The sequence below is a fragment of the Peromyscus maniculatus genome, chromosome 9, assembly GCF_049852395.1.
Source record: "Peromyscus maniculatus bairdii isolate BWxNUB_F1_BW_parent chromosome 9, HU_Pman_BW_mat_3.1, whole genome shotgun sequence".
In the NCBI taxonomy this organism is placed as follows: Eukaryota; Metazoa; Chordata; class Mammalia; order Rodentia; family Cricetidae; genus Peromyscus; species Peromyscus maniculatus.
In genome coordinates this window covers 30,591,938-30,618,705 of record NC_134860.1, presented here as the reverse complement: position 1 = coordinate 30,618,705, position 26,768 = coordinate 30,591,938, and the positions used below count along the sequence as shown (strand labels likewise).

Below are 26,768 nucleotides of genomic sequence, written 5' to 3'. Positions count from 1 at the left end.
AACCACATGGTGACTGACAACCATCTATAATGCAATTTGGTGTCCTCTTCTTGCATGCAGGTATACATGCAGACAGAACACTATATTTTCATAATAGATAAATAAATCTTAAAAAAAAAGAAAAATAAATGGCCCCCAAAGGGAGTGGCACTGTTAGTGTCGCTTTGTTGCAGTGGGCGTGGCCTTATTGGAGGAAGTGTGTCACTGTGGAGGTGCGCTTTGAGATCTCAAACATGCTCAAGCTACACCCAGTGTCACAGATCACTTCCTATTGCCTGTGAGTTAAGCTGTAAGAACTCTCAGCTTCTTCTCCAGCACCATGTCTGCCTGCATGCTTCCTTACTTCCTGCCATGATGATAATGGACTGAACCTCTGAATTGTAGTGAGCCACCACAATTAAATGTTTTCTTTATAAGAGTTGCTGTGGTCATGGTGTCTCTTCACAACCATAGGAACTGTAACTAAGACACTCATGGCAAGTTGGGAAGAGATAGGAGGTACCATTCTACAAACACAACATATTCATGGCAAATTCAGGGGTCATGGAAAGAGCCAATTGCAATAAAAATTAAGGTCTGATGGGTGTTGAGCATGCATTACCTTTGTTTTTTTAAATATATTTTTACTTATACACTTAAATAATTCATCTCCTTATACTGATATGCTTTCTAACTAGATTTGGAGATTTCTGGAAATTTATCAGTGATCTCTTGTGATCCAGGTATATTATGCACACACTCTCAGACTCTCCCATCTGATTGTCACCAAGCTGAGCAGGCTTTTATCCTTTTCTGGTCATGAACTTTTCACAGTACCTGCCACTGGCAGCCTTTCTAGGCATCTCTAATGAAGGACAGTGCATTACTGTGTGCTGTATACCCCTCTGTTTGTAACCTCTTAAAGGAAGGGCTTTGCTACAGTCATCTGTGAATTCTTAGTCTTCAACATAGGTCCTAACACAGAGTAGATTTTTTTTTTTGAGACAGGGTTTCTCTGTGTAGTTTTGGTGCCTGTCCTGGGCCTCAAACTCAGAGATCCGCCTGACTCTGCCTCCCAACTGCTGGGATTAAAGGTGTGCGCCACCACCGCCCGGCCCACATACTAAATTCTTAGCATACTGATGGATGGCTAAGTTTTACAATCTAGGGAGTACCCAAAATTCTTTTTATGGCAGCAGAAATGATCTGCCACTACCACAAATAAGATGTTACAAAGCAAGGGTATTAATGTATTACTTACTATTTCTTATTATTATTTCTTTCTATGCTTCCCTTGGAAGAGATGTATAGTCTATATTAGTTGTCTATTGCTACATGAAAATTAGCATATTCTTTAAAAATACTTTTATTGTATATATATGATGGATGTGTGCACACATCCTGTGCCTGGATGCACATGTGGAGGTCAGGGGCAACTTTGCAGAGTTGGTTGTCTCACTTCACCTTTACATAGATTCTGAGGATTGAACTCAGGCCTTCTTTCAGGCTTGCACATTGTCCTCTTTTACCCCACAATTTGTGAGACCATCATTCTAAATCGTTTAAAGGATCACACATTTATTATCTCACTGTTTCTTGAGTCAGGCACATTCTCACTGGATCAGCTGCTTAGTGTCCCTCCAGGCTGCAATCAGGGCATTAGTTGATTGGAAATTCATGGGGTGGGGGAGGCGGTTATTTCCCAATTCATGTTGTGTGACAGGCTTGCAGTATGACTGAAGGCCAAAGGTGTCTGCTGGCTGTTGGCAGGAAACTATGCTCAGGCTGGAGAGGCAGTGATTGTAACTCCTTGCTAGGTAGGCTCCAAGGCATGGATGTTCATTTCACTCAGCAGCAAGAAACATCTCTCAACTTAGGGAGGGTACAGTCCCCCATCTAAGGGAATTCAGATAGTTAATCTAGACCCACTGAACATGATCTCTTTTCTGGTTAAATTCACATACACTGACACAAGGCATTAAATAAAGTTCTCTTCAACTTTACCCTATACCAGAAGTCAAAGTTCCTACCTCAGGGTAGGGGATTATGTTTTCTAGGTGATGGAAGTCATTGGAAGTCACTTTGAGGTCCGCCATGTCACTTGGTATCAATTGCTTCAGAGCCTGGCAGAGCCACCCAGGCATCCCCACATGTTCTTTGAACATTTTGTTTTTCCTTATTATATGATTGATCTTATGTTAGTATTTATCTGATACTGATCCTAGAGGCGAAGTGGCTTCACTGGTACCCAGAATGTCTGGTAGAGCACAAATCCTTTTCTGTTTCTTGGGTAGGTCAAAAGTGAGTTTCCTATTACATCTTGAAACCTTAAGGAAAAGAAGAGATCACAAAATAACAAAAAGCAAAAAAAAAACAAAAACAAACAAACAAAAACAATGAATGCCTCAGGGCAGGAATGAAGACCAGCTGGCAGCTGACTCCTCTTGATTTTATTTGGGGATAAGAGTAGGTCATGGGAGGATTGACACAATGGAAGACCTGAGTTTAGGAGCTTGTCTAGATCTTCTCTGGCACCCACTGTAGTTCTAGGCAGGCAGGAGAACCACATCTACTTTTATAAATCTCTTTCACACACAAAAGACAGTGTAGTTTGAGGAAAGACTTCCAAAAAAAGTAACTTTGAGATTGGGAACTAAAGATAGAAAGATCCCAGTCATTTGTAATGGAGCAGGGAGAGAACATTTTAGGAGCAAAGATAGAGTGTACTAAGTTCTACACTGAAAATTCTTGATTATGGCATACCAACAAATGAGAAAAGAGTGCTGGTGAGGAGGCCAGGGTATCATGTAGACCTGTTTGAGAGACAGAACTCAGATTTGATGGACTGATCCTGGAAGAAAAGGGGAAGGTAGTTATCACATCAAAAATGACTCAGATCACCACCTGAGAGCAGGATAGAGCCTCTAGTACTGAGATGGCTTGCGAACCTTTATGTCCTCAGAACCTTCCTTTGGTAAGAGCCAGTGGCATGCTGACAAACAGGCTCTTATTTGTTTGTTTCAAAGCCATTGGTAGCATTTATTGATTCCTGTGTTGTAATTCCTTTCACTGTGGTCAATACCAAGCTCTCAATCAGTACTCAACAATACTGAAGAATTAGCTGTTGTGAGCCATTAGGATCTCTCCAGTACAGAAAGTTATCACAAGGTCTCACCACACTTGGGAACACTGGTCAGAAGGTGGCACTGACACTTGAGAATTACTTCTTTACCACATCAGTTCTCTACCTTGTTTCTTTGTGTTTTCCCACAGTCACTTCAGGCGGAAGCCACAAGGAAAAACAGCCTCCCATTGCTGACTGCTTTTAGGCCTTAATGTTCCATAGGCTTAATGACAGTTGTCTAATTATGTCTTAGGCGCTCACTCCAAGCTGACAGATACATTAGCACAATTAATTGCCCTTTATAAAGCATTTTTGAAAACCCAGCTTGTCATAAGAAGCCTTAATCTAGAGAGCATACCTAGCAGAGCCTGAAGCAGAGAGGAATCTCATGCAGACTAACAAGAGGCAGAGAGTAGCTCATCCATCATCACTGCCCAGTCCTGCTGCCCTGATTCCATTGGATGATGCCATTTTGAAATCTGTTTCAAGGCATTCTAAGTCAGAACTGTTAGCATGCCCTGCAAATCAATGTTTTTTTTTTGTTGTTGTTTGTTTGTTTTTGTTTTTAGATTTCCCTATTCCAGGTGAAGATGCTCTTTATTTATTTTTGTGTGTATGTATATGTATGTTTTTTTTTTTTTCTTTTTTTTTTTTTTTTTTTTTTTTGTGTGTGTGATATATATTTTTTATTTTACAATACCATTCAGTTCCACATATCAGCCATGGGTTCCCCTATTCTCCCCCCTCCCACGCCCTCCCCTTACCCCCAGCCCACCCTCCATTCCCATCTCCTCCAGGACAAGTCCTCCCCCGAGGACTGTGATCAACTTGGTAGACTCAGTCCAGGGAGGTCCAGTCCCTTCCTCCCAGACTGAGCCAAGTGTCCCTGCATAAGTTCCTGGTTTCAAACAGCCAACTCATGGAATGAGCACAGGACTTGGTCCCACTGCCTAAATGCCTCCCAAACTGATCAAGCCAATCAACTGTCTCACCTATTCAGAGGGCCTGATCCAGCTGGGAGCCCCTCAGTCTTTGGTTCATAGTTCATGTGTTTCCATTCATTTGGCTATTTTTTTTCAATAATTGAGTAAAACTGAAATTTATTATAAGCCACAGTCGTCCTAGGGACCTCCATGCTATATATATATAGCCTCTATGGTTCTATGGGTTGTGGTCTGATTGTTCATTTTATATCTAGAATCCACCAATGAGTGAGTACATACCATAACTGTCTTTCTGGGTTTGGGTTACCTCACTCAGGATGATATTTTCTAGTTCCATCCATTTGCCTGCAAATTTCATGCTTTCATTGTTTTTCTCTGCTGAGTAGTACTCCATTGTGTATATGTACCACATTTTTTTCATCCATTCTTCCGTTGATGGGCATCTAGGTTGTTTCCAGGTTCTGGCTATTACAAATAGTGCTGCTATGAACATAGCTGAGCATGTATCTTTATGGTATGTATCAGCATTCTTTGGGTATATGCCCAAGAGTGGGATGGCTGGGTCTTGAGGTAGTTCGATTCCTAATTTTCTGAGAAACCGCCATACTGATTTCCATAGTGGTTGTACAAGTTTACATTCCCACCAACAGTGGAGGAGTGTTCCCTTTGCTCCACATCCTCTCCAACATTGGTTGTCATTGGTGTTTTTGATCTTAGCCATTCTAACAGGTGTAAGGTGGTATCTCAGAGTCGTTTTGATTTGCATTTCTCTGATGATTAAGGATGTTGAGCATTTCTTTAAATGTCTTTCAGCCATTTGTAGTTCTTGTTTTGTGAATTCTCTGTTTAGCTCTTTAGCCCATTTTTTAATTGGACTGTTCAGTGCTTTGATGTCTAGTTTCTTGAGTTCTTTATATATTGTGGAGATCAATCCTCTGTCAGATGTGGGGTTGGTGAAGATCTTTTCCCAATCTGTTGGCTGTCTTTTTGTCTTATTGACTGTGTCTTTTGCCCTGCAAAAGCTTCTCAGTTTTGAGAGGTCCCATTTATTAATGGTTGTGCTCAGGGTCTGTGCTGTCGGTGTTTTATTTAGGAAATGGTCTCCAGTGCCAATGCGTTCAAGAGTGCTTCCTATCTTCTTTTCTATTAAGTTTAGTGTAACTGGATTTATGTTTAGGTCTTTGATCCACTTGGACTTGAGTTTTGTGCATGGTGACAGATATGGATCTATTTGTAATCTTTTACATATTGACATCCAGTTATGCCAGCACCATTTGTTGAAGATACTTTCTTTGTTCCATTGTATAGTTTTGGCTCCTTTGTCAAAAACCAGGTGTTCATATGTGCATGGATTAATGTCAGGGTCTTCAATTCGATTCCATTGGTCCGTATGTCGGTTTTTATACCAGTACCAAGCTGTTTTTATTACTATAGCTCTATAGTAGAGTTTGAGGTCCGGGATGGTGATGCCTCCAAGGGTTGCTTTATCGTATAGGATTCTTTTAGCTATCCTGGGTCTTTTGTTTTTCCATATAAAGTTGAGTATTTTTCTTTCCAAGTCTGTGAAGAATTGTGTTGGGATTTTAATGGGGATTGCATTGAATCTGTAGATTGCTTTTGGTAAGATTGCCATTTTTACTATGTTAATCCTACCTATCCATGAGCATGGGAGATCCTTCCATTTTCTGATATCTTCTTCAATTTCTTTCTTTAGAGATTTAAAGTTCTTATCAAAAAGGTCTTTCACTTGTTTAGTTAGTGTTATCCCAAGGTATTTTATATTATTTGTGGCTATTGTAAAGGGTGATGTTTCTCTGACTTCTTTCTCAGTCCTTTTATCATTTGTGTATAGGAGGGCTACTGATTTTTTTGAGTTGATCTTGTATCCTGCCACTTTACTGAAGGAGTTTATCAGCTGTAGAAGTTCCCTGGTAGAGTTTTTGGGGTCACTTATGTATACTATCATATCATCTGCAAATAGTGAAAGTTTGACTTCTTCCTTGCCAATTTGTATCCCTTTGATCTCCTTTTGTTGTCTTATTGCTCTAGCTAGAACTTCTAGTACTATATTGAATAAATATGGGGAGAGTGGACAGCCTTGTCTTGTTCCTGAATTTAGTGGTATCGCTTTGAGTTTCTCTCCATTTAATTTGATGTTTGCTGTTGGCTTGCTATAAATTGCTTTTATTATGTTTAGAAATGTTCCTTGTATTCCTATTCTTTCTAAGACCTTTATCATGAAGGGGTGTTGGATTTTGTCAAAGGCTTTTTCAGCATCTAGGGAGATGATCATGTGGTTTTTTTCTTTCAGTTTGTTTATATGGTGTATTACATTGACTGATTTCCGTATGTTGAACCATCCTTGCATCCCTGGGATGAATCCTACTTGGTCGTGATGGATGATTGTTTTGATGTATTCTTGGATTCGGTTTGCCAATATTTTGTTGAGTATTTTTGCATCAATGTTCATGAGGGAGATTGGTCTGTAGTTCTCTTTCTTTGTTGCATCTTTGTGTGGTTTGGGTATCAGGGTAATTGTAGCCTCATAAAAAGAGTTTGGTAGTGTTCCTTCTGTTTCTATTGTGTGGAACACTTTGAAGAGGATTGGTATTAGTTCTTCTTTGAAAGTCAGGTAGAATTCTGCACTGAAACCATCTGGTCCTGGGCTTTTTTTAGTTGGGAGACTTTTGATGACTGTTTCTATTTCTTTAGGGGTTATTGGTCTATTTAAATGGTTTATCTGGTCTTGATTTAATTTTGGTATTTGGTATTTATCCAGAAAATTGTCCATTTCTTCCTGGTTTTCCATTTTTGTGGAGTACAGGTTTTTGAAGTATGATCTGATGATTCTCTGGATTTCCTCATTGTCTGTTGTTATGTCTCCCTTTTCATTTCTGATTTTGTGAATTTGGGTGTTCTCTCTTTGCCTTTTGTATATGTATGTTTACACATGTGTGTATGTACATGCATGTGTGCATGTATATGAAGGCTTGAAATCCATATCAGGTATTTTCCTTGATCATTCTCCATTTTATTTACTGAGGCAGATCTCTTACTGAATCAAGAGCTTGCCAGTTCCAGCTGGTCTAGGTAGCTAGTGTATCCCAGGGATCCTCAGTCTTTGCCTTCAGAGGGCTGGAGTTGCTGGTAGCTGCTACACCTGGCCAGTTTTTATGTGGTGTCTTGAGATTTGAACTTGGGTTCTCACACCTGTGCAAGCAGAATCCACTGAGGCATCTTCTCAGCCCAAAGATGGTATTTCTATGGTGAGGAGACTGAGGATATAGACAGCCTGTGAATGAAGGAGATGGGTTGTGCTGTTGAGAGATTTCCCAAACAGATTTTCATCTGTCCTTTCAGGTTGCCTGTAAACATTGCCCATGGTCCTACACACAGCAGCTACTTATTCTAACTTACACGTTATGAATAGCAAAACCCACCTGGTAGGCAGTTGGGTGGCCAGGTAAATGTCCACCTTCATTCTCCTATCAAGGGCCATATTAAATCCACCTGACCTTTTCTCTGAAAGAGCCTACTGCTGTAATCACAGCTCCTGCCTTCCCCTTCCTAGGGCCATCCTGCTCAAACCTTCCCATTGTTAGTCTCTGAATAAATTCCACCAGCAGCTCATGTATAAACATGCCCTAATTCAGCTGTATCCATTCTGAGAAGCCCATTCAGCTGTTCTAGAAGCAGCTTGATGAGGGAACTGGTTCCCTTGGCTGGCCATCCAACAGCACAGTGGATGGAGAACACACTTAAGTTTCCAAGCCCTTGGAAACTTCACATTCTTCCCAACTACTGCCCTGGTGTTCTTCAGCTGCAGCCCACTTCCCCAGGGCTGTGGAGCTGGTAGAGTTTTCTTTTCTATCACTTTCTGACAGACCAATATGAATGAAAATTTAGCCCTTGGCTCTGAGCAGACAGAGGGTGCTTACAGAGCTGGGGCCACACCGTTTCCTGGAGTGACAAGGGGATGATGTATTATACTTATTAAAGTGTGGCCTTGAGTGCTTAGGTCAAATGGGGGCTCCTATGCACCCTAAGTGAGGCCATTCCTCTGCAAGAGGTTGTGGCTGAGCACAGGTGAGGTCTTAGGGAAGAAGGAAGTAGAATGAACATTCAAAGAAATCTTAAATGGTGACAGCAAAGTTGCCAAAAGAACCAAAGACTCAAGTCTCAGGGCTGAAGGTCACTCTAGGCTGGACTCTGGACCACCCATGGCACAGGCACACTTAGACCTAAGTCTGTGCCCTCACCGCCCCACCGAGATCCTAGCACCGCTATACTTCTGCCTGCTGTCCCTTAATTTCCTCACTTGCCTGTCTGTTTCTATATGGATGGTGCTGTGTAATTGGAGAAGTCTGTGGATTTAGCTTTGGCTGAGGTCTCTCGCTCAGTGTGGAGCCTTGTGACCCCTTCCTGGCTTAGGACTCAGCAGGTAACGGTCTCTGCTGCCTGGGCAATCTGATTCCTGTGGAGGTTGGACAAACTGCATGGCACAGAGAGAATTTCTGATGCTGCTGGGAATTTGGGAGAGGATGTGACAGGCTGGGTCCCTGCAAATCTAACACTATTTCTCCACTGTTCATCTATCCATCCCTGGGTGGTCTTTCCTTAAAGTCTTCTGTAGATGACTATTTTTTTTTCCTTTTTTGCTTAATGTTGCCTTTGTTCACCCTGGGCTACCTCCTTCACATTTGACACCCTTGCCCTCTCCTGTGGGAGAAAACTTTGCTACCTAGTTCTCAGAGCTTCTGTCATCTGTCATATGTTTATCTAGGCAAAAGATAGACAGCTGAAGAAGAAAGGGAAAAAGAGTTGAAAAGGACACGTTGAAGTAAGGTCTAAAGGCCTGGAGATGATAGTAGAGGTGAGTAAATCTTTGAGGTCAGAGATATAGAGTGGTGGAGAGAGATATTCTGAGAGGTTGAAGCAGGGGTTGAAAGGATGAACAGCACTGGTGGATTGGCGGGCGCGGCGGACAAGTTATGAGCCACGGCTATGACTACCAGAGTTAGAAAGAACTTTATTAGAAAGAAACCAGGCCTGGAGAGACAGAAAGATGGTGGGAGGAGACAAAAAAGAGAGAGGGGTGGGGGTCCGTGTGGGGCTTTTTAAGGCAGAGATTGCATGGCCACGTGGTGGTACACAGTCGCCCACGAACCCCCCCCACCCCCCCCCATCCTCCTACCCCCCCACCCCCCCACCCCCCGATGGTGTAAGACATTAGACTTGGAAGAGTGAGAGCAGGATCCTAAAAGGGGTGTGATAGCTGGGAAGGTAGAAGTATTTCACTAATAATCTGGCTACCCTTGAGAAATGTAAATATAAATGGAATTGAAAACACTTCTCTTTGAAATTGGACTACTTTTATTTGACAATGATTTTTGTAGAGGTTGATGGTTTTTGAATGCATCAGAGTTGAACATTACTCATTGACTCTCATGCTAAGCACTGAGGGACTGAATGCGAACAAAAACAGATTCTTGATTGGGAGCCACTGTGGAATTCGATGAGTTTATGCTTCTCAGATTATGTTTTAGCATTCTTCTGGTCTGAACTTCTTCACCCTGTAAAATTCTGTGTGTTATGCAGACTAGGAAGTTTACTTCCAGCATTTGAGTGAAGAGTTTTTGAGAAAAGCCGACTTTGGATGAGTTTGGGGTTTGAGTGGGTCCTGGGACTAAAGTCAACTGCCTTTGGTAGGGTCCAGATTCTGCTTTGAGGATACATTGCCTGGAGGAGAGCTAGCTCAGTGTGGTAAACCAATCATACTGGCTCCAAATGATCTTTGTCAATTCTGTTCTTACTCTAGGCTCTAGTCTGTAGACATACTGGGTCACCAAAGTGATGCTTAAAATGGTTGTAAAAGTTCCCCTTGACCTAAATACATAAAAAGAATACGTCAGTGCCATAACAAGGGTCAATGTGTGGAGTATATATTAAAGGACAGTGGCTTGCTAGCTTAACTTAGCCTTGTACTTTGATAAGAAATGTTTTTCAGAGAAACTGTCAAGTGCAGTTTTGTCGTGTGTGTGTGTGTGTGTGTGTGTGTGTGTGTGTGTGTGTGTGTGTGTGTGTTTGACAAGGTCTCATGTAACTCAGGCTCGCCTCAACTATGTGCCTGAGGATGACCTTGAACTTCCTGCTTCTATCCCCCTAGTGCTGGAATTACAGGTATGTATCACCATAACTGGTTTATGTGGTTTGGAGACTGTGTGCACACTAGGCGATCAGTTTATCAACTGAGCTACATCCCCAGCCAACAGTTCTGTCTTTACAGAAGGCTTACAATTCACCCCTCTTGCCTGTTTATGTGACTGTCTCATAGACCAACAAAAAATGTTAGATCTCAGCAGATGGAGAAACAGGCACTGAGTATGACAAGTGTCCTGGTTAGTTTTATGTCAACTTGACACAAGCCAGAGTCATCAGAGAGGAGGGAGCCTCAATTGCAAAAAATGCCTCCATTTTATGTTGTACATTTTCTTAATTAGTGATTGATGGGGGCAGGTGGTCCTGGATTCTATAAGAAAGCAAGCAAGCAAACCATGGGTAGCAAGCCAGTAAGTAGCACCCCTCCATGGCCTCTGCATCAACTACTGCCTCCAGGTTCCTGCCCTGCTTGAGTTCCTGTGTTGACTTCCTTTGACGATGAACTGTGATGTGAAAGTGTAAGCTAAATAAACCCTTTTCTCTCCCAGTGTTTTATCATAGCAATAGCAACCCTAACTAAGACATAGAGTGATCTATCTTTGCTTAATATTGATTAGTCTTTTGTTTATCTTTAGTTTCATACATCTGTTAATATTTTGGTTATATTTTCTCCTCTTGTCTATACGTTATAAATGTGTGCATACAGCCCTGGAGTTTTCTGGATTGCTATCTGCTGGAGGTATGATTTCATTTGCTTTTATCTTTTTGGCTATTATAGTAGCAATTTAGGAGTGTAAGTTTTGGGACCAGGCACGTGGGAGCAAATATCAGCTTTTTTTTTTTTTTTTTTTTTTTAAACATAGACTCACTACATAGTCCAGGATGGCTTCAAACTCATGATCCACTTGCCCCAGTGTTCTGACTGCTGAAACTCACAAGTCTGCCATTGTATCTTATCACTCAGCCTGGCTTTTGGAAAGCCTTAGGATCCAGTTATTTAACATTATTTGAGCCCCCAAGGCCATAGGAGTATCTGCAACTATGTTTATGGGCTTGCTGCTGAACACAGGGCTAAGTATCAGTAAGCAGAAGCAAATATATGCTGTAGAAGGATCAGTGTTCCTGTTTTATGGAAGTGCAGAGAAGAGGAGTTGCCTGTAGTAATTAATTCTCTTTCATTCCAAGACTCCCCACCACACGAGGCTGTCTGGCACTCCTCCATGAGGACAGGTACCAATGTACCCTCTCCGTGGAAGAGGTCATAACACACTGGTACAGTCATGTGTTGGGTCCAGTTCGCTTCTCTCGGCCTCTACTAAGTAGTTAGAGGTTTTCCCCTGTCTTCTATCCAGCTGACCAGCCAGTGCTTGATGGGGACCAATTTCTTGCACTGTTGGAAGCAAATACTATTATTTCCTTTTTCCCCTGCTTCTGCTCACACCCACAAAAAGCATACATGGAAAGCAAATGTTGGCTAAGTTGTTCAAAGAGCTGATAGTTTCACAGTGAAGGGAGTAATCTTTGCCAAATACATTTCTGTCCTGCCAAGCACATGCTTTATTGCTGGGTGTGTTCTCTTCCCACACATAACTCGCCTTTATCAGGACTAGGGGTCAACCAGGTTTTCACAAGACTTAACTTCCATCATGGGTGCCAGTGTGCACCCTTTCTTCATCGAGTTGGGGCAGAATCAAGCACGAGGGGATAAAGGGTATTTGGAAAATTGGAGGACTTCATTTTTAAAATTCTCACTGTTCTAGATGGGAAGCTTCAAAAGCCAGATGCTCTGGTTGAAAGAACTGTTTTCATGTAGTCTGGCAAGAAGACTGCCAGTGCCCTTAGCTGCTCCTTCCTCTGCCACACCCTCCTGTCCTTTGCCTCTCATCATGTCAGGAAACCCACACTGGACTCCAAGATCTGATGCAGACTCATTTGCTGAAGGCAATGACCCCTTGTTATGAATTTATCTACAGGAAACAGTTCAATGCACCCCCCCAATCCCTCCTCCATCTCTGTCTGGCTGTTGATGGGCCTGTCCCTACGTAGATCCAATGCAGATATTTGCTGTGTTGAAAGTTTGTGATTTTAATAGCTGTGTATTGTTGGAAAGTTTGATAAATGGACCATTTGATAACTCCATGTTGTTATCAGTTACCTATTGTTATGGAAAAATTACCCTAAAACCCAGAGGCTTCAAAAGACTGAATATGTATTTACTCTTTCACAATGCTAATGTGCTAGGAATCCAGGAGCGGTTTAGTTCTGTGAATCAATCTCAGAGCCATACAATCAGATATGAATATTTAATTAAAATATTGGTTGGGCTATAATCATCTAAAGATTCCATTGGGGTTGGATGATTCCCTCCAAGAGAGCTTCCTCACATGACTGTCCAGTTTGGGCTTGCCATTTGCAGTCTCTATGGAGGGCTGATTGAATGTCCCCATGGCATGGTAACTGGCTGGTCTCTGCAGAGACTGATGCAAGAGAGACCACTGTGGAATACATGGCATCTTTCATGATCTAGTGTTGAAATTTACTAATTGTGACACAGGCCAGCCCTATTTAGTATGTGAAAAGATCACACTAGGGGGTGTGAATATCAGGAAATAATTGATTAAGGCACCTTGAAGGTTCACTGTCATGTCTTGCTTTAGTTTACACATTTTAACATTCCACTACCTAGCCATTTCACAGAGGAGAGCAAGACTCAGCCTTGATTATATCTGTATAGAAATCTTCCAATGTGAACTTCACCTAGCAAGAGCCTATGGGTGACAAAGGACTCTTGTCACCATGGGATAATGTATAAGTAAAATCATGCCTGCCAACTTCTGTCTATGTCTGGAATACTTATTTATGCGATATGAATGCTTAAGAGGTATGCATCTAAAGAATATGGTATTTGTTTATGTTTGTGTGTGTGTATTTGTGTGTGTGTGTGTGTCTGTGTGTGTAGAATCTTTTGTTTATCTCCTTTGTGTATACCAAAAGATTAGGAGTTTATGTGCTTGAGAAAAAAACTGAGCTAAAACATTCATCAGAGAAAAGTCCAGAGCCATTTAGTCATTTTCACTTTGGAACCAGGTATTTGGTTTCAGGTCCAGGATTGGCTCAGCCTTTTGTGATGTGCCTGATATAATGGCTTACAGATGCCTGGTTAGAAAGGAAGTGGGCCAAACCTCATTGTGTGAAAGGTCAGAGTCTTAGGCTTTCAATCTTCTGTTTTGAGCACAGATCCAACAGAAAGTTCTTTTCCTTCTCCTCATATTTAGAGGTGTAATTTTTGTTAGCTAATTGGTTCTGGGCTGTGATTGCTCATGAGGCTGCAGTCTTCCAAAGATTTGCTTGGGACTTGAAGAGTCCAAAATGGTTCATCCACTTGTAAGATATGTTCATGCTGGCTCTTAGCAAAACAAACTAACCTTAGTTCTTCACCTTGTGAACCTCATGGAAAGCTTCCTGACTGTCCTTATTATATGACAATTTGACTCTTCTCCAGCTATCCTGGAGAGCAAGGTTGCAGCCATGGTATCTTTTATGATGTAGTCTTAGAAGTGACCCTTCATCATTTTTGAATTATTATTAGTTACACTGGACAGACCTATTTATTCCTCTTCAAGATAGGAAGAGGTTATATGGTGGCATAAATTCCAAGATCAAAGAATCCTTTGCTGCCATCTTGGCAGTTGGCTTTTGAGAACTAACTTATAAATATATGAAATGCTTGAGTGAACACTCTTAAGTGGGTGATACATTCAAGTGGCTAGAAGCATGGCCATTTTCTAGACTATATTACTCTTCTTTTCCACAACAGGGAGTATAGAACTGGGGTAACAATTTGTCCATTCTTTCAACAAATGTTTATCAAGTACCTAAGATATACTGCCAGTTGATTTAGAGCCTCTACAGAGGGAGGTCTGCTGAGGAAACTGCCCTAGGAGCATAAGGAGCCAGGCAGATAATCCGGGAAGTACAGTTGCCCTGATTCACAGCCAGCCTGGGATATTTGTCATTCATTCTAATAATTCTTTTAAGTAGGGTCCTCAAGTCATCATAGAAGACTGAACAATGTTTCTGCCCTTTGTTTGTTTGTTGGCTAATGACTTCATTTCATGTGTTCTGGTAAATGGATCGACTGCCCTCTTCCACCTCTCTCTCTGGTCATAATTCTTTCTGTTCCTATTTTAGTTGGAGACAGGTGCCCTCCAAACCACAGTCTCTGCATTTATCAAAGCTAAATGGCTTGTGGCTGCCACTCTCATATTTCTAAGAGCAAGCTGCTCTTGCCTTACACAGAGAACCTGGCCTGAGTGGGAAACTTGATTAATACACAGCTTCTCTCTTCCCTCCAGTTATTTATGTCTTGGTCAAAATTCTTAGTTGCTGGCACGATGAGAATGCCGACCGTCCTAAGTGGAAGGGAATATATTGGGAGGACATGAGAGTTTTCAGAGTTAGTGGATGGCTTGAAAATAGTTCACCTGTTTTCAAGAGGAAACCCATGGCTTCCTCTTGGGTGAGATGGCATGTGACCTTGTGACCATGAGACAAGGCATTGCCAGCCACCCTCCTGTCCATGTCTCGTATCCTTCAGACTCAATTAGCTTGGCTGAGGTCAATGCAGAGGTTCAGAATCTGCTCCATTTTATTTCAGGTAAATATTTCTCACTTTTTCTTTTTCCCTGAATGGCTTTTAGCAGTTTGTTGCTGTACTACTGGAATTAAACCTTTGGAGTTCTCAGTGAGGAGTCAGTTCTATTCCAGGGCTCAGGATCCACTCAATCCTTATATTTTCCATAAGCAAGACCTCTAAATTAGCAAACACCCATGAGAAGTACTTCAATTGGATATTATACTAATTTACCTATAATTATCTTCAAATGCTATTTATTTCAGAAAATTATATTAATTAAGCACAAGCAGAAAAATATTGATGTCCTCTTTTTTTAAAATATGAATATTTGATTTATAATTGAATCGTTCATTTGTTATTTTGAGTGCTGTGGCAGTCTCTGAATCTAAGCTGTGGTGCTGAGGAGCACTGTGGCTTCTTTAGCAGTTAGTCTAGGGAGGAGCTCATTCTGGTGACTTTCCTCTGCAGTCCAGTGTCCTGTCTTGCTGCAGCAGGGGCGCTGCAATTCTAGCTTTTTGGTGTCTTTTTATGCCCATTGCCCATTGTTCTCAGTGTTCCTACCCATTTTGGCTGGCCTTATCCCCAGTAGTTTCCATAGGGAGTTGTCCTGGTTCACTTCTACCTTGTCCCAGGACCCTGCTTCTTTCAGAAGAACACTGGGTTCTCATTGGCTCAAGGGGCCTCTGGATGCCCGAATGTGTATTCTCCTGAAACCCAGTCCCTGCAAGTAAGTACCAGAGGCACAATGATTATTCTTCAAATGATTGGAAGAATGAAAGAGCAAATAAATGCAGTCTCAGCTTATTTCACCTGCTGCAACAAAAATGCCAGAAGCTCTCTGTGGCTTATAAGCAGCAGAAAACCATCTTTCAGTTCCGGAGGACCTCTTTAGTGGTCCTCCCTCTCCTTCAGTTTTAGATATATTTCAACAATTTAAATTACTAATGTATATTATTCTATACAAAGCAACAACCTTCAGCATGATGTTTCCACATACATAGTTTGGATGTAAACTGTCTCCACATGCTCATGTATTTGAGCAGTTGACCCCCAAATAGCAGTACTGTTTTGACAGACCGTAGAGCCTTTAGGAGGTGCAGCCTAGCACGGGAAAGTGGGTCACTGAGGGATTAGCCTTACATGTTACAGTCCAGGCCCCTTGTGACCCCAGTCTTTCTGTAACGTGCTCCTGTGACAGGGCTTCTGCCACCATGCCGATCTCGAGCCACAAGCCCAAATCAATCCTTTCTTCCTGAGCTTGCTTCTGTCAGGTGTTGTTACAGAGATGAGAAAAATAATTAACACACATGATGTGTTCCACTTTGATTGTGTCCCCTCTTTCCCCTCATTTGTGCCTCCTCCTATTGGTCTCTTTGCTTTCCTGTCCTTTTTCTTTTGGAGACAGAGTCTAAGGTAGCTCAGGGTGGCTTTGAACTTACTGTGTGACCTTGAGATCCTGTCCTCTTGCCTCCCAAGTACCATGATTATGGTGTGCACCACCATGCCTAGCTTTAAAGACTTCTAGAATCTATATTCAGAAGAGTGTGGATGATGTTTGTCTCTTACAGCTTGGCTTAGTTTGATTTCTAAGATGGTCTCTGGCTGCATCTATTTTTCTGAAAATGATATATTTTTCTTTTTTATAGCCAAATATAAAAATAAATGAATGGTTCTTAATGGGGGTGTGCTCCCTTCTCTTTGAGGCAGGGGATTATACTTGGCAATGTCTAGAGGCATTTTGGATGACCACAAGTGGGAGGTGGGTGGTGGTAATGGACATCAAGTAGGTGGAGGCCACAGTCACTACTGTGAATTTTATAATAACAGGGCAGTTCCATACCCCTTAATGGAGAATTACCTGGCCCATAATGTCTATAGTGACAAGATTGAAAAATCCCAGGATAGAGTGTTAAGTAGAAACAAAGCAGGCCTTCTTTCCAATACCACTCTCCAGAAGAGGCACACATTCTTTGTGCGTGCGTGCGTGCGTGTGCGTGTGTGTGTGTGTGTGTGTGTGTGTGTGTGTGTGTGTGTGTGATATGTATGTGCATGCATATACATGAGGTTGCATGTGACATACCTCCTGTGTGGAGGTCAGAAGACAACCTTAGGTGTTACTTTTAGCCTTCTACCTTGTTTGAGATAGACAGGGTCTTTTGTTGTTTGCTGCTGTATATACCAGGTTAGCTGGTGTGCAAACTTCTAAGAATTCTGTCTCTACCTCCTATTTCACCACAATAGTGCTGGGATTGTATGGCACTGTGCAGGAGTTATATGGGTTTTTGGGAAATCACACTCTGGTCCTCATACTTGCACGATGAACATTTACCCATGGAACCATCACCCTAGCCCAAGATGTGCGCAAACATTCTTCCTCTCTCTTGCTTTCTATTCTCCTAGCATCACTTTGTAGACTGGTGGGGCTCGGTTATGACATGTCTCTATGACTAGAGACAGTGTTTTATTTTACCATTTCTATGTTTTCTAACCTCAGAACTCACAGCCCCAGGCCTCTTATGCCCCAGCATAAAATCCATGAGATGTAAATGTGTGCTATGACATGCCTTGTAAAACATACAGAGTATGGTTTGACAAGGTCTGTTCTCAATGCCCTTTTTTGCACCAAATGTTCAGGCAGTAATTCAATTTTAAGGTCTTTTTCCTATTAAAATATGTGTGTGGTGACACATGGGCCCTTCTTAGCACTTGGCATTTTCTTCTTTGGGTAATAGGCTTTATTTCACACATACACACTTATGTGTGCATACACACAAAATAATATGAAAGAGCATCTGAGGAGACAATTTGCACTTGATGCTTTTGTTTTCCTTGAAAGATGTCAGATGTTGCTGCAAAATGGCTTTATTTAGGGGTTATATAGATTGTTATAGTGCTATGGAAAATTATTTCACAATAAATGTTGAATTTTTCTGAACCCTTTCTCCACTACATTTACTTTCAAATGATATGCAGATTTTAGAAAACAGGCCAACAAAATCTGCCTCATTTTCTTTATCACTTGTAACTATAAAAACCTTAGGTTGGTTATGACATTGCACTGAGTGAAGGAATGCCACGTGGGAGCTCCCCTATCCCTCAAAAGGGGAGGGGAGGGGAAAGATCTTTATGAAATGTGTTTCTCTGGAACTTGTAGGCTTTCAAAATGGGCTGTTTCCACACAGCTTTAAAGTTTTGCTTGGTGGGTTATAATGACTTCAGTCACTAATATCACTCCTTTTGATTTTGATTTGAGATTATGTTGGCAAAGAATATACCCACTGATGGGATGGGACCACTGCCTGGGAGTATTCCATATTGATCATGGGAATCTACAGCAGCATCCAGGTAAGAGCGTAGGAACTTCAAAATGGGTCTGAGAACGACACATGTCCTGTGGCAGACTCCATGCCCCACAGTCTCCCCACTCTCTTACCTGAAGCACAGATTCTGAATGCTTCTAGACATATCAGGAGGCAGGAACTGAACTCTCAGGATGTGACAGACAACATGGATTCCAGGAGTGTTTTCACAGTATCTGCCATGAGTCAGGTCCACTGTCCAGACTTGGGGGAGTAGAAACATGTGTAGGCTTTGGATTGAGGTCACTGCTACCCTATCTCAGAGTCTGTACATCTCACAGTCTATAACTCCAGCATGGTGACATCTGTGGCTGGATTGGCAAACAGGACTTGCAAAAACCAGAGATCTTAGGTTTCTCACATTTAACTGATGATTTTAAGCTTACCTGTCACAGTGCAGCAAAAGTTAACAGGAAGAGCCAGGGGGTGCATCTTCCACCATTTACAAATGACATCTTTGATGCCAGTGGGAATGACTGCCACAAAAACCCATTTCCATCATGAGATGTCTGTGCTCCATTCTGTGTATGATGACTTACTGGGAGGCATGTTCTAGAAACCTATAAATTCCAGGCTGTTTGCTAGACGTCACCCAGACATCCAGGTATATTTTGCTGAAAGCATTCTATGTATAAAGTCTCTACCTTAGTTTTGTTTCTCAGAACATTTGGCATTATTACATTTACAAGGAAATCAGGTTGGATCCCCCCCTCCCCGTGTGTGTGTGTGTGTGTGTGTGTGTGTGTGTGTGTGTGTGTGTGTGTATGCTAGCAGTAATAGACACTAGGGCCTTGTACATAGTATACAATTGCTCTACCATTGAGCTACATATCTAGCTCTCTTTGCCAAGATGTTTTATATGTACATATACATTTCCCACATATATTTCATAAGTATTTTTCTCTCTCTTCTCTCCCCCTTGTCTCTCTCTCTCTGACACACACACACACACACACACACACACATACACACACACACACACACACACACACACACACACAGAGAGAGAGAGAGAGAGAGAGAGAGAGAGAGAGAGAGAGAGAGAGAGAGAGAGAGAGAGAGAGAATGAATGGATTGCTGGCCCAGTCTGTCCTTTCCACTAATTGACTCCAAGTGTCTGCCACAGGTAGCTATGGAGAAAGTTGAAACAGGAAGTTAAGACAGTAAGTGTTGCCTCTAGGCATCTGTGTGCAAACCAGAGCTGCTATTTGTAACCTTGGAAGGGAAGAGACAAGTGACATGCTGAAGGTCATGACAGTATGTAGTCAGAGGAGAGACTCATCCCTAGGCCACTGGACTCCAGGGCTTGTAATCAATATTCTTTTTTTTTTGAGACAGGGTTTCTCTGTGTAGTTCTGGTGCCTGTCCTGAATCTTGCTCTGTTGACTAGGCTGGCCTTGAACTCACAGAGATCCACCTGGCCCTCCAGAGCACTGGGATTAAAGGTGTGCACCACAACCGCCTGGCTGGAAGTCATGTCTTGACAACATTTTTTTAGTCTGAAGCTGCTACTCCTCCTGGGATGAAACCAGTTTGTCTAACAGAGGAGCTGATGTGGCTTCAAGTGGACAGTGGACAGCCTGTAGGAGGGTTGCTGCTCAGAGAGGGTGCTGAAACCTCCAGTGGCTGGGACTTAGAAGGCAGGTGGGAACCTTCAGTTTCCTCCCCACCACAACCAGCTCCATGCATTCTTTACTTGTCACTGGCAGGGGTATTACTCAAGCCCCTAGCCTTTAGGGATTCTGAAGAGGAAGAAGGTTTCTCATCTGTGTATCACTAAGAATTACACTGGGGCACAAGCTTGAATCTCATGAATCTGACCTAACTATCCTGCAGCCCAGTGCACTGAGTCTCTCATTCTCAGAGAGGTTAATTTCCTTGAAGAGTATGAAGTGCAGGAGATTTAACAACCAGGCATGCCACTGCAGCCTTGCCCTTGGTTCAGCTGCAGGAGAGGGGCAGCTCCTACAAAAGCGGCTTCATTGAGGGGTTAGCCACCATCTCTAGCCCATCATTTTTTTTATGCTTGATTTCAGCCACACTGTTGAGAAGCAATTAGCCCCTCATCTTTTTCCTCAGAATTTAGAATGAATTCTTAAGTGCCTACTTACTCACTATTTGCCATCTTATGGTAGCCTCTTAAGTTAATCACAAGGTCTTTCAAACCAATTGACAGAGAAAAACAAAAGACAAGAAACAAACAAACAAACAAAAACTACAGATGAAAGAAAGGAGTTGAGAATGTCTCTTACCTGTCAGGGCACCACCGTATTGAAACAGTGTTTGTACATTTACTGAAGAAGATTCATGTTTTCAGAGTGGCTGTTTAAACATATTGTACTGCTCCCCACTCTGGTTTCCATAGAGACCTTACAATGATGAAAACAGAACAAGCCCCGCCTCCAAAGCTGAAAGTAGAACAAGCCCCGCCTCTAAACCTGAGAATAAAACAAGCCCCGCGTCTAAACCTGAAAATAGAACAAACCCCGCCTCCAAACCTGAAAACAGAGCAAGTCCTGCCTCCAAACCTTCAGGACACTTGGGCCCCTGGGCCCATAAACTGCCTTCCCAGTTCCTCTCCCCAGCCCTCTGTTTCTCTCTCCACTGGACAGGATGGCTTGAGCAGTCCACTAGATGTCTGCCAGCTTCCACCTGTACCCACCTGACTCTTTCCTGTATTGGTTTTGAGATATCATCTAGAACATTTGGGAAGCATAGAGAGATAACTCACAAGAAAATGGGAGTGGCTCTTTGTCTGTTTGGAGTCTTGAGATAATTTGGAAATCTAGTGAAAACTGTAGATCCCCTTCCCAGTCTTCCCAGCAATATCGATGATGTCCAGTGTTTGGCTCCAAGCTCTGAGAATCCCTAAGGTCTTCCAGTGTCCAGGGGTCTCAGGTTACAACCTCTAGGCTTGGTTGGCAATACATAGTTCCTCGATATTCTTCATCAGGACTCTTTGTGGATACTCCAATGTAGATGTAACCAACCGTCTTATTAAATAAGAAACAACCAATACAAAGAAGAAAGCCAAGAGGTCAGAGCTAAGAGCTAAAACCTTACCCTTCCTCCTGCGGTGGTCCTACCTCTCCGAACCAGAGCTACTTCCTGTGTGTCTGTCTTTTTATAGTGTTTCTGTTCTGCCTTCTCATTGGTTGTAAACCCAACCACATGACCGCCTCATCACGGCCTGTCTGTATAGATCTCCAGGTTTTCTATGACTGGTATTGAGATTAAAGGCATGTGTATCTAATACTGGCTGTATCCCTGAACACACAGAGACTTACCTAGCTCTGCCTACCAAGTGCTGGGATTATAAGCGTATGCCACCACTGCCCTGCTTTCCTATGGCTTGCTAATAGCTCTGACCCCCAGGCAACTTTATTTATTAACATACAAATAACATTTGAATACAAATAAAATATCATCATACTCCAATCTGTGATTGTTTAAATATCATGTAGAATGATGAATTGTTTTCATGGAACCCATGCTAAGCACCTCAAGATTGCTTAGCATAACTAATGCAAAGTAAGTAGGTACAGAAATACTTGTCCTGTGCCATTCAGGGAGCAATGATGAGATACATTTATGGTGTGGAGTGGCCTGAGCCTGTGAGTGTAGAACTGGTGAAAGTTGAGCAGTTTCAATTAATTACACACCGCAGTGGGTGGCTTCTATGTGGCTCCTGATAAGCCTTGCCTCCATGTGCACATGCTCATGTATAACCATTTCCTAGAGCGTATGCTGGGCCCATGACTTGTTTCTACTGTGCAGACTCACAACAATGAAAGGGTGACTATCACTTTCATGCTCAAGATATAAGAAGGTTCTCTGTTTTCTTCCTGTTTAATCTCTCTTGCTTTCCCACTCACACTTTCCAATGAAGCCAGCTGCTGTACTGTGAGCACCCAGTGGAGGGGCCCAGTGTAGTGGACAACTGAGGGAGGCCTGTGAACAACAGCCAGTGAGGAACTCAGTAATGATGCGACCATACTTGGAAGCCGATGTTCCCTCAGCAGATTTTTCAGATGAGCTCATAGTCAAGGCCAACACCTTGCCTCTGAGAGACCTCGAGTTTGGAACTCTTGGCTAAGCAGTACTTTCATTCTGGGCCACAGAATTGTGGTGTGTTATTACCAAGTTTCAGGATAATTTGTTTGATAGCACTAAATTAACATAGTGAGGTCTGCTAACCCCAGATGTAGCATGCCATACAAAAGCCCGGACAGCATCCCTGAAGGAATTCACAGATTGAATGTACTCAAGTGTTATTTATTATGTGGCACTGTATTATATGAGAAAACCCATGAGGCACAACAAAACCCACTATAAGAGTTTATTAGGGGAAGGGGGACAGAAGATATGTGCTTAGGCCTATTGAAAGATTGTGCAGGAAGAGGGGAATGGTATGTGGGACCCACTTTTATGGATTCCCCCACATATGCGCATATGGGTTTACATAACTATGCCACGTATACACATAGATTATGTGATCACACAGCACTCGGATTACGTAGGACAAGGCCCTGGGATGATTGTCTTGCCAGCACATGCGTAGTCATGAGGGAGTGGCTAGAAATGATATCTCAAGGAGTTTGAAAACGGCACATGTGTCTATACCCCAGACTGGGGTAGCAGATAACCTTCTGTCTACAGAGGCTTCATGTCACCCAGCCACTGCCAACATTAGGAAAGCTTGAAAATCTTCTGGCTTTTCCTTCTCAGGCCTTGGCTGTGTTCTGTGGTCAGAAACAGCTGGAGAAGAAAGTTGAATGGCTTTTATCTCTAAGGAATAATAGTATGGTCATCTCCCTGGGGCACACATTCTGTGGCCACACAGGAAGACTGACCTGTGTTCACCTCCTGGATATGACATTATTTCTTTTGACTCTCCAGAAGGTTTATACGAGTCATGTCACAGGGAGCTAAGAGACTTCAGTCTGGACAAATGACTCTGGGCAAACTAGCAGCTGTGATAAAGGGCAGGTTGAGCAAAGGTTGCACAAGCCAAGATGGATAACTGGATACCAGTCAGACTGCAAATCATCCAGCGGGAAGACATCATGTCAGCCTCCATAAAGCATACCACCCAGAAATCACCAGTACTGCTCCACCAGGGGAGGGCTGTCCAGGATAATAGTATAGGGAGGGGAAATACTCCAATAATTAAAAAAACCTCCAGGCCTTAAAAGACTATACACTCACACAAAGGCAACCATTTTCCACCTCATCATCTGGATTTGTCCTGTGAGTATCAGGAAGGTCTAACCTGAGGAAGGACTATGAAACAGGTATGTGTGTGCTGGGAACTGAACCCAGGTCCTCTGGAAGAGCCAGTGCTCTTAACAGCTATCAATAGTTTAACAGAAGTTTCAAAGGTTAAGTAAAAAGAGTTGGGACTAAAAGAGCTGGGTGGCGGCAGGCGGCGGCAGCGGTGGCAGCGGCGGCGGTGGCGGAGGCACACACCTTTAATCCCAGCACTCAGGAGGCAGCAGCAGGTGAATCTCTGTGAGTTCGAGGCAAAAATAGTCAGGACTGAAGGGAAGTGTGTTCCAATGGTTCTTGAGTCATCAGTATCTTTACTCTTGGTTCCAGAAGTTACCACCCCCCGTGGTGTTGCCCATGCATGGGCTAGGCACACAGTAGAGTTCAGAATTCTTTAGCCACAGATTTTAACATAATAGAACACATACTCTGAATTTTTAGGGATGTGTTTTCTGTGACATGAACCCCCTTGATAATTTGGGGATGCCTAATGATTTCTTCTCAGAAGAAAGTTTTCTTTTTCTTTTTGAACTGATGTTTTTTTGTATGTGTGACTGAGTGTATATATGTGCACCACATGTGTTCATGTGCCTGGGGAGGCAGAAGAGGAACTCAGATTCCCTGGAACTGGGTTTATAGGTGGTTGTGAGCTGCCTGAGTAGGTGCTGGAAACTGAACTTGGGTCTTCTGCAAGTGCTCTTAACCTCTGAGCCATCTCTCCTGCTCCAGAAGGAATAAAAAGTACACAGGATTGTGAGGGAAACTGATTTTATTAGACAGTTATTAAATATTTTTTAAAAACCCAAGTTTGGGACATGGTCATACATACGTCATAACCCATAAATAGAGCAAGTAGAGAGTGTCATATGCAGCCTCCTGCACAGCAGGGGCTCCCTCCTGGACCCCAGATTAGGCACAAACCACACTAAAACACCTGTTTTCATGGAGAGATCCTTTATTAAGCAGGAAAGAAAAGTTAAAGTGGCTGCTTTCTGACTCAGGCAGAAAACAGCGGCAAATGGCCTTGCTTGTGTAATTGTTAAGAGGAGGAGAAGGGGAGGTCTGTGTTAGGATGGGCTGGGATGTAGGGTAAAGGAGACAGACACAGCCCATAGGCAAATGGTAGTTTATAAAAGTAAAATGGGAAACTCCATGTTAGGACAAGGTGTTTGGTTTTAATTAGGCATGGTAATTAGGTGATCCAAAGGGGGCTTCTGATAGTTGGGCTTCAAACCTTTGATAGCTGGACCTTGGTAGTCAGCTTCAGGGGGAGGAAGTGGCCAAATCAGGGAAAAGACCTTGGTGGCTTGTTCAGGAATGTAATCTAATGGTTTTTAGGAAGGCAGAGGGAATGGGGGAGAAGGGCAAGGCCTGCCAGAACCACATGCTCCAGTGGGCCAGTGTCTCTTCATTCATCATAATTACAAAAATAGTGATAACTGTGATAAATTGAGATGTTAGCAATAACTGTAGTATCAAAGGAAAACATCTGGGATTTCCACTGACAGTGTAATAGCCCAAAAAGACAGATTCAAAGAAGGTATATAGGGATACATGAGTGAATTTATTATGGAAATTGCCTCATTGACTTGTGAAGATCAACAAGTCCAAAATAGGAAACCTGCAAGTTGGAGAGTAAGGGAAGACAGCGTTACAATTCAGTCTGAGTATAAAGGCTTGAAAACAAGCAGTTACTCCTAGTCCCAAGGCTGAAGGTTTGAGAAACTGGGGGAGGAGGGTATAACAAGTCTTTTTCTGTCTTGCCTGCCAGCTCCCAAATAATGACACGGAGACTTCTTATTTATTATGAAAGCTTGAACTTAGCTTAGGCTTGTTTTTAACTAGCTCTTATAACTTAAATTAACCCATTTATATTAATCTATATTCTGTCACGTACCCCCCATCCTGCTTCTTCCATGTCTCCTGGTGTCTCTCGCACACCTAGATTCATTTCCTATCTCTCTGCCTGATAGTCCCACCTATACCTCCTGTTTAGCTATTGGCCATTCTGTTCTTTATTAGACCAGTCACAGCAATATATCTTCACACAGTGTATAAATATCCTACAACAGGAGGGGTATTGGTATAAGTCCCAAGTCTACAAGTCCAGTAACCTGGAACTCTGGTGTCTATGGGTGGAGAAAATAGACAAGTCCCAGCTACAGATTTGAGAGCATGAATTTGTCTGCCAGTCCCCAGTGGGTTAGGTGACACTCCCATCCAGACAAGATGAGCCTAGAAATTGTACTTTATTGTCTGTTTGGTGTCCTGTAACCCAGCACATTGCCACCTATGATGAACCATTGCAATCTTACCCTTTGGCACCTTTCCATATCTTCCTAATAACAGTTAATTTCCAATGAAATAGATATCAGGCCACAAAACATGATACAGCTGTCCTTCATAAAGGGTTCTAGTATTTTCCTCAGAAGAAGAAGGGAGTGAAGTTCATGAGTATGTTTATTACTTTCAAAAAATCCTACAATGTAAATGCTATGACACAATTCTCAATGACACGGAGCATGGCTATAAAACTGATACAGTGTTTGTTATGTGGGACAAGAATAAGAGGGACTGAGGACGGTGCACAGAGCACCATTCTTGCTGTCAAAATATGAGGACTGGAGTTTGGGTCTCCAGAGCCTACAAAGAAACTGGGCAGCATAGTGGCTGCCTATACTCTCAGGACTCTGGAGGCAGAGATTGAGGATCCATGAGGCATGCTGGCTAGGTACACTAGTCAGAGTTGGCAAGCTCTGGGTTCAGTGAGAGGTCTTGCCTTATTAAGTAAAGAGTGATGGAGGAAGACACTGATGTCAATTTCAGGCCTCCACATTTAGGAAGACATACACCTGCATACATACATGCCCACATACACATGCAAGCATGTCACACACATATACATTCAAGAAGGAGAACACAAGATGAAAGAAAAGATAGTTGTCTAATGTACATATATTCAAAGATGTATTCAAAACAAAACAGGAAAGAAATATTCCTAACAACCACAGTCCTCATCTCTGGGACTGGTTGTGTGATCAACCATAGCTGGTGTTCATAAATACTGTCTTCCACTTGTTCTGTGTTTCCTTTGCCTTCAGCAGACACCTCAGCTGGTTATAAGTTGATCTCTGTCTAGGTGGCTGAAAACCTTCCCTGTGGAATGGACCCAGGATGTTCATAGTTCTCCCTGGATGGGCTGCTGCCATTCTTCCTTATTCAAAGGCATGGTGAAATAAAAAAAAAATGTTTTCAATACTTCCCTACTGCAGCCCCCCTCCCCTCCCGCCACTCCTCTT

The 26,768-nt window shown here is 42.6% G+C and overlaps 1 protein-coding gene across 11 annotated transcripts in view; it reads right to left on the bottom strand.

Annotated features, from left to right (window-relative positions):
• Positions 1-7,118: 7,118 nt before the first annotated feature.
• The window catches only part of Cfap20dc (CFAP20 domain containing), a 291,110-nt gene continuing 271,460 nt past the window's right edge, over positions 7,119-26,768 (bottom strand). For all 11 annotated transcript variants that reach the window (XM_076544522.1, XM_076544523.1, XM_076544526.1 and 8 more), the window contains one exon: positions 7,119-7,339. In XM_076544522.1, coding sequence (XP_076400637.1) covers positions 7,134-7,339 — 206 coding nt within the window. In that variant the 3' untranslated portion in view covers positions 7,119-7,133. The remainder of the gene's footprint in view (positions 7,340-26,768) is intronic.